The sequence below is a fragment of the Zootoca vivipara genome, chromosome 9 (assembly GCF_963506605.1).
Source record: "Zootoca vivipara chromosome 9, rZooViv1.1, whole genome shotgun sequence".
Lineage (NCBI taxonomy): Eukaryota > Metazoa > Chordata > Lepidosauria > Squamata > Lacertidae > Zootoca > Zootoca vivipara.
In genome coordinates this window covers 73,913,164-73,925,101 of record NC_083284.1, presented here as the reverse complement: position 1 = coordinate 73,925,101, position 11,938 = coordinate 73,913,164, and the positions used below count along the sequence as shown (strand labels likewise).

The 11,938-nt window shown below is 46.0% G+C and overlaps 1 protein-coding gene across 1 annotated transcript; it reads left to right on the top strand.

Annotated features, from left to right (window-relative positions):
- The first annotated feature begins 4,414 nt into the window (after positions 1–4,414).
- Positions 4,415–10,813, top strand: LOC118084514 (C3a anaphylatoxin chemotactic receptor-like). The gene is made up of 2 exons (XM_035114122.2): positions 4,415–4,486; positions 8,803–10,813. The coding sequence occupies exon 2, from the start codon at positions 8,836–8,838 to the stop codon at positions 10,243–10,245; it is 1,410 nt and encodes a 469-aa protein (XP_034970013.2). The 5' UTR covers positions 4,415–4,486; positions 8,803–8,835; the 3' UTR covers positions 10,246–10,813.
- The last annotated feature ends 1,125 nt before the right edge of the window (positions 10,814–11,938 follow it).

Genomic DNA, 11,938 nt, shown 5'->3' with positions numbered 1-11,938 from the left:
ATACATGATGCGTGTCACTCTTGTGCAGTCTGGGGTATTTAATTACATCACCATCATATTATTTCCACCCCCACCCCATACAAAACTAGCATTAGAAATCGGAAGGCTTCCCTTTTCTTTGCTGCCGCCTGGATTTTCATCAGAAAAACCTCACTTCAGAAGGAACCTGAGTGTTTCACCCCCAGAGTTTCTGTCTCTGGGAGGACATTATTGCTTCTATAAAAATATCAAATCAAAGTGGTGGTTTTGAGTTTCAGTCATTGACAGGTGGGATTGGGCTTCTCTGTATCACTAAACTATTGCAAAATACTGTGTATGCCTTTCATTTCCAGATAAGGGTAATTGCATAATTGATAAGGACCAACACCATATCTGTGAGCTCTGCATATTATTTCGTGTTTTAGCTAATATTATTTGAACTCCTGTTTTAACATTAAGCTATGTGTGTGGAAACTGGCTTGATCTTACTCTAAAAATAACCAAGAAGTATGCCACAAATAGTTTAAATGCTATTTTTATTGTGTTTTAATAGATGTGACCGACATAAGTTTTTTCTAGAAGTATAATTTAAGGGGGGGAACCCTCAGGGAATTTTTTTTACCCCCAACAGTTTTTCTTCTGTGGACAATCTGGGCTCCAAGGTTTTTTTGGGGGGGGAGCACTTACAGTGGTACCTCGGTTTATTAACACAATTGGTTCCGGAAGTCTGTTCATAAACTGAAGCGTTCATAAACTGAAGCGAACTTTCCCATTGAAAGTAATGGAAAGTGGATTAATCTGTTCCAGGCGGTCCGCGGAGTACTCAACCTGAAGCATACTTAACCCGAAGCATGGGTGGAATTGGTTCCGGAAGTCTGTTCATAAACTGAAGCGTTCATAAACTGAAGCGAACTTTCCCATTGAAAGTAATGGAAAGTGAATTAATCCGTTCCAGATGGGTCCGCGGCGTTCGTAAACCGAAAATTCATAAACCGAGGTGTTCATAAACCAAGGTTCCACTGTATTTGTTTGCAGGCGGGTCTTCTGCCTATAATATGATAATAGCGGCGGCGGCAGCAGCAGCAGTGAGCAGAGCTCTGAGCCACCCGCTTGAATTTAACAATGCTGCAATCTTAATTGTGCCAAGCCCATTCCCAACACACACCCATGTCCAGGGCAGGAGCGGCATAATTCAGATTGTGGTGTGAGTTCAAGTTGATGGTCCACATCATTGATCCCCTTTCTGAGACAGGCAGTTTCCCCGTCTGGTGGCACCAGGAGCGATGGCTCAGCAGCACTGCTGGACACAGCTGTGAGCCCAGACTCTCGGTGTCATGTCTTAAGTTGCATGGCCCTGCAGATGATGCTGGACTCCCAACTCCCAGCAGCCCTTGCCAGCGTGGCCATTGGTCAAGGAGGAGTAGGGGAGTTGTAGCCCAACCCTCAGGTTAGCCATCCCTGCATTATGGACTGCAGGTGCATGTTTTAGGATGCACACTTTTGTTGGGGGAGGGGGGGGGAGGTTGGCCAAGCCTGCTGGGTCTTACTGCCCCCCCCCTTCCCGGTATGCACACAAACACGTCCAGACTCCCTTCCAGTCTTTGTTTCAGATTTAAGACTAGCAACTTAGGTTTCTGTTTTGTTTCTTTAAATGGGAGTGGAAAGCAGACAGTGGTTACCTCCCAAGAGACCTCTCAAAGCAGAACTAAAGCTGCCTTTCATTAAGTCCATCATTATTGACCCTTCACATGGAGGAATACCTCATAAGCTTCCCTGAAACACAGTAGGAAAATCATATTACTTATTGAATATGATGATGATGATGATGATGATGATGATGATGATGATGATGATGATTTATTTATACCCCACCCATCTGGCTGGGCTTCCCCTGCCACTCTGGGCGGCTTCCAACAAACATTAGTAAAGGTAAAGGGACCCCTGACCATTAGGTCCAGTTGTGACCGACTTGCGCGCTCATCTTGCATTATTGGCCGAGGGAGCCGGCGTATAGCTTCCAGGTCATGTGGCCAGCATGACAAAGCCGCTTCTGGCAAACCAGAGCAGCACATGGAAACGCCGTTTACCTTCCCGCTGTAGCGGTTCCTATTTATCTACTTGCATTTTGACGTGCTTTCGAACTGCTAGGTTGGCAGGAGCCAACAAACATTAAAATACATCAAATTCCTTGATCACTGCAGATGGTGACAGCAGTCATGAAATTAAAAGACGCCTGCTTCTTGGGAGAAAAGCAATGACAAACCTAGACAGCATCTTAAAAAGCAGAGACATCACCTTGCCGACAAAGGTCTGTATAGTTAAAGCTATGGTTTTCCCAGTAGTGATGTATGGAAGTGAGAGCTGGACCATCGCCGAAGAATTGATGCTTTTGAATTATGGTGCTGGAGGAGACTCTTGAGAGTCCCATGGACTGCAAGAAGATCAAAACAATCCATTCTTAAGGAAATCAGCCCTGAGTGCTCACTGGAAGGACAGGTCCTGAAGCTGAGGCTCCAATACTTTGGCCACCTCATGAGAAGAGAAGACTCCCTGGAAAAGACCCTGATGTTGGGAAAGATTGAGGGCACAAGGAGAAGGGGATGACAGAGGACGAGATGGTTGGACAGTGTTCTCGAAGCTACGAACATGAGTTTGACCAAACTGCGGGAGGCAGTGGAAGACAGGAGTGCCTGGCGTGCTCTGGTCCATGGGGTCACGAAGAGTCGGACACGACTAAACGACTAAACAACAACACATCAAATTCCATTCCAAACTACATTCTAACCTGGCTTTTGGGTGAAAACAGACTTGCAACAGGCCCTGGTGGATGATGTGTGCTGGAGACTAGGGTGGTGACCATCATGTCCTCACCTGTCCAGTTTAGGTGGTACAGCATGACAGTGACTCCAATCCTTCCTTGGTGGTTGGTCTCAGGTGGTGCTGGGTGACTTCTGTCCCACCCCATGGCCTCTTGGGGGTGCATAATGGTCCCATGTGCACCCCCAAGAGCCAGTGTGGTGCAGTGGTTAAGAGCGGTAGATTTGTAATCTGGGGAACCGGGTTTGTGTCTCCGCTCTTCCACATGCAGCTGCTGGATGACCTTGGGCTAGTCACACTTCTCTGAAGTCTCTCAGCCCCACCTACCTCACAGAGTGTTTGTTGTGGGAGAAGAAGGGAAAGGAAAATGTTAGCCGCTTTGAGACTCCTTTGGGTAGTGATAAAGCGGGATATCAAATCCAAACTCTTCTTCTTCCCATCTTATCCATGATCCATCATGCTCTTCAGCATCTAAACAAAGCCAACCAGAGGTTTAGGCTGCGATGTCACTAATATGCAGACAACAGACAGACAGACAGCTCTCCCTCTCTTTTTCACCATGAAGGTTGTGGACCACTTGAACCAGGTGCCTGAGATGGATAAAGAAGCAGCTGAAATTTAAGCTGGGTAAAAACAGGTTTTGACAGTTGGGACAGTGGCTACTCTGGATTGAGATTATACAGGAACACCTTCTAGCTGTGAACCTAATTAGAGTGGCTAGGACAGGATAGGAACCTCCAAGTTAAGACTGCTATCGTGCCCTATCATATAGGGCTGCCTTTGAAACTACAGGCTAGTGCAAAATGCAGCTACTCAGATGTGAACGAACGCCAGGACATCTGAACACGTGACACTATTTTTGGCACCAACTGCACTTGTTACAAATAATAATAATAATTAATATAATAATAATAATTTTCTTATTTATACCACAGGTTAACTTAAAGGCCACCTTCACCTGTATGACGCTGCTCCTATGCCACTAGAGAGGTTCTGCTCTTGTGCCTCTTTACTGAGAAGGTTGGTTAGGGAGTGTGTGTGCGAGAGCAGGACTTTCTTGGTGGTGGCCCCAGTTTTGGAACTCCTTTCTGTTAACTTACACTTTGCCCTTTCAGTCTAGGCCTTTAGAAGGAACTTGAAAGCACAACTCTTTTCAACTGCCTTTCTTTGAGAGCACAAATGGCTTGTGCGATTCAAAGAAGTGTTTTGTTTCATTTTCAGGTGGCACCCACGTCCTTATAAGTTACACACATTGCATCTTATGTATATTGCTTTGTGAGGGCTTGGCCTTAAAGGGCACCTTATAAATACTTCCAATGTTTAAATAAACAATTTCATCTTGTTTAAAATTGGACTTTTTGATGTGCATTTATTCCGAGCAGCTCTGATGTTCGGATATTTATGCTATATGGCTTTCTCCAGATTGATCTCTGCTGTTTTGCCTTAAAAACTAAAACTAACATGCTCTTAAAAGCTTGCTCAGCCTTATGTGGGGACTCTCCTAATCAGAGCAATCAAGAAAATGAACTAGCATGTTCTCCCTGTAAAAGTGATTAGAAGTGCAGTCTGCAACTTCCTGCCCGTAGCTGCCTTTTCTTCTTCCCCTATTCTTGACCCAGTCGGACAGAAGGAGCTGGTGACCAAAGACTGCAGCAGCAGAAACTAGCGTGGAGCCAGTCCTACAGCAAAGGTAGGCATTACCGTAGCTGGGGGAGGAGATTGGGGTTGCGGGCTCCTATATGAGACATATAAACTATAGCCAGGATCTGGAGAGGGAAAATAGAAAGTTTTGAATGGGGTGGGTGGGGAGAAAAGCAATTCATCGTTTTAATGATTATTCATAGTTGGAGAGCTCTGTCCAGAATAAGAGAGATCTTATTCTAGATGGAGTTTGAAAAATGTGAAGAAGGGAGGAGCTGCTAAGGAAAGCAAAAAGCCACCAAATGCTCCCCCTCTAATAAGGATCAAGTGCTTGCTCTTTTTGCTCCAGCAAGAACTAAGAGCCACTTTAAAGACTAACAAAAGTATGCTGGTATAAGCATTCATGGACTACACTTCATCAAATGCATGGTATGGTTATCTGTGGAATCCGACTATAGTCCATGAACGTTGATGCCCAGACAAATGTGTCAGCCTTCAAGGTGACACAAGACTCTTTGTTTTTAATAAAAAAAAATCAGTAGCTTATAATGCACAGGCTTATATTGTGTGAGGCATACTCTGGAAACTAAAACTGCTATATCAGGGACTACAAATCATGACCACTCTTGTCAACTCCCTTTTCAATCATTTACACACAGTGTGCCTTGATACCGACTATTATAGTGTAGTTGCAATATTTTGTCTGATATTGTCTGCCTACAAAAAAATGTAATAAAATAAGGATTTGGTTGCAACGTCCTAATAACCACACAATCATTGACCACGGATATATCTGCCCTGCTTCAATGACTGCAGTTTTAATAGGTCCATAGCCCTAAAAAAAAGTAGTCCCCAGACCCGTAACTATAAGACAAGGAAACTCTTAAATTTCTGAAGAAATCCAGGTTCGAAGACCTCATGGTTTGTGAATAAATATAACAAATGGTTACAAGAGTGCTACTGTCAAAACGCATAAGCAACCAAACGGTCTGTATATATTCTTTTTTATATATATTCCATCATGTTTGGGGTGGGGCTTTCATTATTACTGACCACAAATTGCCACTGCTGCATGGCTGACACATTGGTTATAATTGCAACATCGCACAAGTCATAAAAATATACAAGAGACAAAAATGGTGTCCACTCACAAATTTTCCTCTTCCACAAAGGGAACCACATCATTTGCAAAGGGGGAAAAAAGGAACTAAGCTCAAGTCATTATAGAAAAGGATACACTGAACCGCCACCACTAACAAAAAAGCCTTTCAAGGTACAGCTAGGATTATCATGGCAATTAGAAGTACACCGGGGGCTCTCCCTGGAGCTTTTTTCCTTAATGTACCAGTAATTTCCTGAGACTGCCGCTGTGTGGATGGGGAGCACTGGGCTTCTTTAAAGTTCTGACTAATGCAGAAGAACATGGTTAAAAGGTAAAGGTAAAGGGGCCCCTGACCATCAGGTCCAGTTCATAGCTGTCAACTTTCGGATTTGAAAATAAGGGATCAGCAGCCTCACCTGTCCTGGGGACAGTACGGTATAGCTAGCAATCCAAGGTAGCAGCAGGAAATGGCGCTGGAATAAGGAAATTTCCAGCAAAAAAAGGAAAAGTTGACAGCTGTGGCTTAGATTAAGGGAGTTTCCCGCAAAAAAGGGAGGGTTGGCAGCTATGGTCCAGTCGTGTCCGACTCTGGGGTTGCGGCGCTCATCTCGCTCTATAGGCCGAGGGAGCCGGCGTTTGTCCGCAGACAGCTTCCAGGTCATGTGGCCAGCATGGCAAAGCCGCTTCTGGCGAACCAGAGCAACGCACAGAAATGCCGTTTACCTTCCCACTGGAAGGTGCCGTTTACCTTCCCTATTTATCTACTTGCACTCTGATGTGCTTTCGAACTGCTAGGTGGGCAGGAGCTGGGACCGAGCAACTGGAGCTCACCCCGTTGCAGGGATTTGAACCGCCAACCTTCTGATCAGCAAGCCCTAGACTCTGTGGTTTAACCCACAGCGTCACCTGGGTCCCTTTTCCCAAGTAGAAGGTGCAAGTAGAACGTGGTTACTGATCCCTTTTCCCATGGTGAGTGCTGTGGGCTCGAGGTGGGGGAAATGCAATGGCAACCCCACTCCTCATCCTGGCGATGTGCATCCATGTAAGCAAGCGGAACAGGGCAGTGCAGAACTAGCCAGACCAGGGAGGGTCCTTGCTCCTGTAGAGAGAAGTTTCTTCCAAGAATATAGACAAAGCCAGGCCTACATTGAAATGGGAAGGTGGCTGCCTCGATTTCTGGACATCATTAAAGAGTAGCAACAGGCAAGATAGTATTATTTAATTAATGTATGTGCACACATGTAGAGAGAAAGTAGAGCCACTTGGATTTTATGGCATAGGTAGGCAACCTCAGGCCCCTGGGCCAGATGCGGCCCAATCGCCTTCTCAATCCGGCCGACAGATGGTCTGGGAATCAGCGTGTTTTTACATGAGCTTATCTTATCACCAGTAGTGATGTATGGAAGTGAGAGCTGGACCATAAAGAAGGCTGATCGCCGAAGAATTGATGCTTTTGAATTATGGTGCTGGAGGAGACTCTTGAGAGTCCCATGGACTGCTAGAAGATCAAACCTATCAATTCTGAAGGAAATCAGCCCTGAGCGCTCCCTGGAAGGACAGATTGTGAAGCTGAGGCTCCAATACTTTGGCCACCTCATGAGAAGAGAAGAATCCTTGGAAAAGACCCTGATGTTGGGAAAGATTGAGGGCACTAGGAGAAGGGGACGACAAAGGACAAGATGGTTGGACAGTGTTCTCGAAGCTACGAACATGAGTTTGACCAAACTGCGGGAGGCAGTGCAAGACAGGAGTGCCTGGCGTGCTCTGGTCCATGGGGTCACGAAGAGTCGGACACGACTAAACAACAACAATCTTATCACAGTTCCGCCCACCTCCTGCTGCCTTCTCTCATAATGCAGTAAGGCTCTTATTTGAATATGCAGATAAGACATAAAAAACCAAGAAGTAACTTCTCTACTCTGCAAGGTTGTTGTTTTTTAAACTCCTGAATCTGACTTCCTCTCAATTCTCTAGAAAGTGCTGTGGCTTGTGATGCAAGAGTAGGAGCCTGGTGGGGCCTGCCTGGTGTTTTTACATGAGTAGAATGTGTCCTTTTATTTAAAATGCACCTCTGGGTTATTTGTGGGGCATAGGAATTCATTCATTTCCCCCCCCCCCCAAAATATAATCCAGCCCACCACATAGTCTGAGGGACAGTGGACTGGCCCACGGCTGAAAAAGGTTGCTGACCCCTGGCATAGGGCAAAGATGTCTTTCGCTGCACCCATGAAGCAGGGTAGAGCCCTCGTATTCTTTAATCCTGTACAAGGAGTAAGGGGTAAAGAGAAGAAAATTGCTTAGCACAAAAGAATCTCCGGGGTGGCCACCAGATTTGTCACCATTTTGTGGGAGGGATTAAATCACATATCAGAAATTTAGGTTTGCACAATTGCACTGGAGTCCAATTAATTCACTTATTTTTTAAAAAAGAAACCTGGATGTTTCCCAGTTAGGAAAGGGACAGAAACAAAAAATCCGGGATAACCATTGATTCATGGAAGTTGCACAACATCCCCATAAACAAATTAGAACAGAATTCCACCCACCCCTTGCTTACTGGAGAACAGGAAGACAACCATTCCCACTTCTTAGGGTATAATTGAAATGAATTATACATCAGGACACCAACCTGTTGGTCAAGGGCCTTCCACAAGCTTTGGGTTCCTGCCCCTTGTGGTCCCACCCTCTTGTCCTCCAGATGTCATCTGAGTTTGCATGTCTTTTCTTGACCTTCCATCAAGTGCAGCAACACAAAGAGAGGCTTCTTTCGACCTTAACTGACAATGAATCTCGCTGCGTACAAGCAACAAACCAATCGTTCAAGCTTTCCCTGGACTGCGCTATTTTAGGCTGCAGGTAAAGGATTAAATAAATTCACCTTCCCGCATGAAGGAAATGCTTCCACCTGTAGCCTGAAGCAGTTCAGCCCAGAAAAAAATCTTGTTACTGTAATTGACTCTGTTGAATGTGTGAACTATCCCTAGCAGGGTTAACCCCAGATATGTGGTTGCTTGAAGTGGAACGTCTAAGCACCACAAACAGGAGGCATAGTTCACTAGGAAGTTCTTCTGCACAAGTGGGAATAAAATAAATGGGAGTGATGCAAGAGCCCAAAGGCACCCCTGCAAAGCTCCCATGCATTTCAGCAGCAGCTTGTGCTGGATAATTTCCCACTGCCCGTGGCCTGATCCACCCTCTTGAGGCTGCAAACTCTCCCCATTTAGAACAGCATCTAATAATTTCTGTTTGTTTGCATTTTTCAGGCCTTCCCTCCTTTCTTTTCTCTTTTAAAGAACATGCCTCCATTCATGGCTAACGGGAGTTTCTATGAACCTGAGGACTCCTTCACGTTACAACATATGGATTCCATGTCTATCGGATCTCTGGTCATCTTCTCCATCACCTTTCTCCTGGGCCTCCCCGGAAATGGCTTGGTAATCTGGGTCGTTGCTCTGAAAATGAAGCGAACGGTGAACACGGTTTGGTTTCTGCACCTCGCCGTGGCTGACTTTGTGTGCTGCCTGTCCCTGCCTTTCTCCATTGTCCACCTGGCTCTGCATCAGCAGTGGCCTTATGGGTGGTTTTTCTGCAAGATCATCCCATCTGCCATCATCTTCAACATGTTTGCCAGTGTCTTCCTCCTCACCACCATCAGCATCGACAGGTGTCTTGTGGTGATGAAGCCTGTCTGGTGTCAGAATCACCGGACAGTAAGATTCGCATCCGTAGTCTGTGGCGTTACCTGGTTCCTAGCTTTCATTATGTGTTTTCCTGCTTTCTTCTATCGCGAAATCTCCATTGATGAATCCGGCAGTGCCAGATGTGTCTACAATTGGCACAGTGAGGAATATGAGGATGGATGGCCAGATTATTCATTTCCCAACAACGAAGAGTTTTCTAGTCAACGCCCTACCTTTGTGGCTAGTAGCCATGAAGATATTTTCACAGACGGAATTTTGGATGTGTATTCCGAGTACCATATTCTTAATACAGACAAAAGCAAGGCTTGGTATTCTAGCACACCAAGCACTCTTGGCACTAATAGAGATACAGATTCATTGACGGTGGAAGTCACCAGCCCTAAATACGTATCACATGAATCTTCCCACCCAGCTACTGCCATATCCAATGTTATTTATTCCGATCTTCCCGACGATTTTCTTTATGAGAGTTACTCTGGCAGTCTCCCAACTAGCAATGACTCTATGGCAATGCCTTTTCATGATGAGCCACCAAGCGTTCTTGTGTCCATTACCGTCACCCGAAGCATCTTTGGTTTCCTCCTCCCCTTCGGAATCATGGCTGCCTGCTACTTACTTATTGCCCTCAAGATGCTCAGAAACCGATTTGCAAAGTCCCGCGTGAAGGCTTTACAGGTGATCCTGCTTGTGATAGCCACTTTCTTTCTCTGTTGGGCTCCTTATCATGTCATTGGTGTCCTGTATCTCCTGGCTAACCCCAGCACAGCACTTTATGAAACACTGGCTTTGTGGAACCATGTTTCCACAGCATTGGCCTATGCCAACAGCTGTATTAACCCACTTCTTTATGTGTTTGTGGGGAAAAAATTCAGGGAAAAAGCACGCCAGACATTGCAAGGGATTTTGGAAGGGGCGTTCAGTGAGGAAGTCACATGCTCCACTGCCTTCTCCCAAGACAGAAGCAAGTCTACAGTTGACCATGATATTGATGTTTCCGTCCTCTAAAACGGAGCTTCCAGGCAACTAAACTATCCTTGCTACTGTGGATTCTTGATTGGCACAGATGTGGCCACTTTGAATTAGTATCTGGAGCGCTTGCATATAGAGAGAGCAGCCACACCTTGTGAATCCCCTTTGTGCTGCGGTGTGAGTGGGTCAAATGAAGTTCTAGGGTTACACCACAGAAGGGGAGATGGGGACAACTGCCTATCTTTGCAACATGGGTGGTGGTGGTATCCAAATTTGTCAAAATTTTCTAGCACTGCAAATGTGCCCTATGGTATTACTTGACTTGTTATATATTGTTTTCCCTGTTGATGAAAGGAAGTAGCATAGCCATGTATGACGAGCCAGTATAAGCTTTATTGGTGGCACAGAAATCTTGCAAAAAAGTGCCAGCAGCTTTGTTTTGTAAGTGGTCTGCGTTCACCAAACACTGTCAAAGAAAACTGGAGGCAGTGCTTAATTTCTAAAAGCAGAGCAGGGAAGAGGTAGGGCAAGGGCTGAGGCCTAGGTTCTGCAAGCAGATCTAGGAGGAAAGCCCCTTAACTTTAGGTGGGAACGGCTGCTCAATAGAGAGGAAAGGGTACAGTCAAAGGGGTGGTGGTGGTGGTGAACAGGCATGGCTAGAAGGGTGCTCTGTGTGAGAATCTACAGAACCAAGCCAAATAGTACCTGCAGACTTGAGTATCAGCTATGAGTATCTTGTCCATTTTCAGGGCTACTGGAGACTCCATTCAAAATGCGCTTATTTCCAGAGCATACCTTAGGGGCTGCCTAGTTAACAAATTCCCCCCCCCCCCAACTGCAAATTCACCCAACCCAGGCACCTTTCCAGAAGCACTGTAAGGCCTACATTTTAGTACTAGCACCAGGAGAGTGAGTTAAGAGAAGTGGGGTACAATTTATTCTGTTCAGCTGCGGATGCATTGCTCCCCCCCCCCGTTTTTTGCTGTTACGTATTTGGATTGGGGTAGGTTGCACACATGTACTAAGAAGTTGCTTTTAACCCTCCGAATTAAAACTGGTTTGATTTTTCCCTCTTCACATTTCTCCTATGGTTACTCTCCCTTCTTAGCAACACTAGGTGGCTTTAATTTGGAACCGCTTATTCCAGGCGTCGGGAACGTTTTCTGGCCATGGGCCGGAGTATTCCCACGGACGGACACGGGCCAGACATGCACAGAAGTGATTTCTGGTGCCGCGCTGCCCATGTCTGGGGCATCAGAAATTGCACCTGCGGCTGCACAGATGTCGGAAATTGCACTTGCGCATTTGCTCAGGAGCAGGTGCAATTTCCAGCGTCTGCAGATGCGATTTCCAGCCCGCGAGGGACCTGCCGAGCGGGCGGCTCATGGGCCAGATAAACGGCTTCCGTGGGCCGTATCCGGCCCATGGGCCAGAGGTTGCCGATGTATGGCTTATTTCTTTTGCCTCATACCAGGGGGTGTGACAGAGAGCCTGAGCACCCAGGAAGCAGCCTGGCTCTATCGGTCTCTTGGCATCTCAGTAGCAGAACCCTTACAGGCACTTTTCACCAAAAGCCAGATCAGAAGACCCAATAAAGACTAGGACGCTGCATTGCTCTCAGTCTTTTCTCCCTCTATTCCCAAGGGATAGGTTGTTTTTGTTTTCCATCCACAGCTAGAGATAGGAGGAAGTGGCCTCCTTTCCATCTTCCCTTGAAAGCATTTGACAG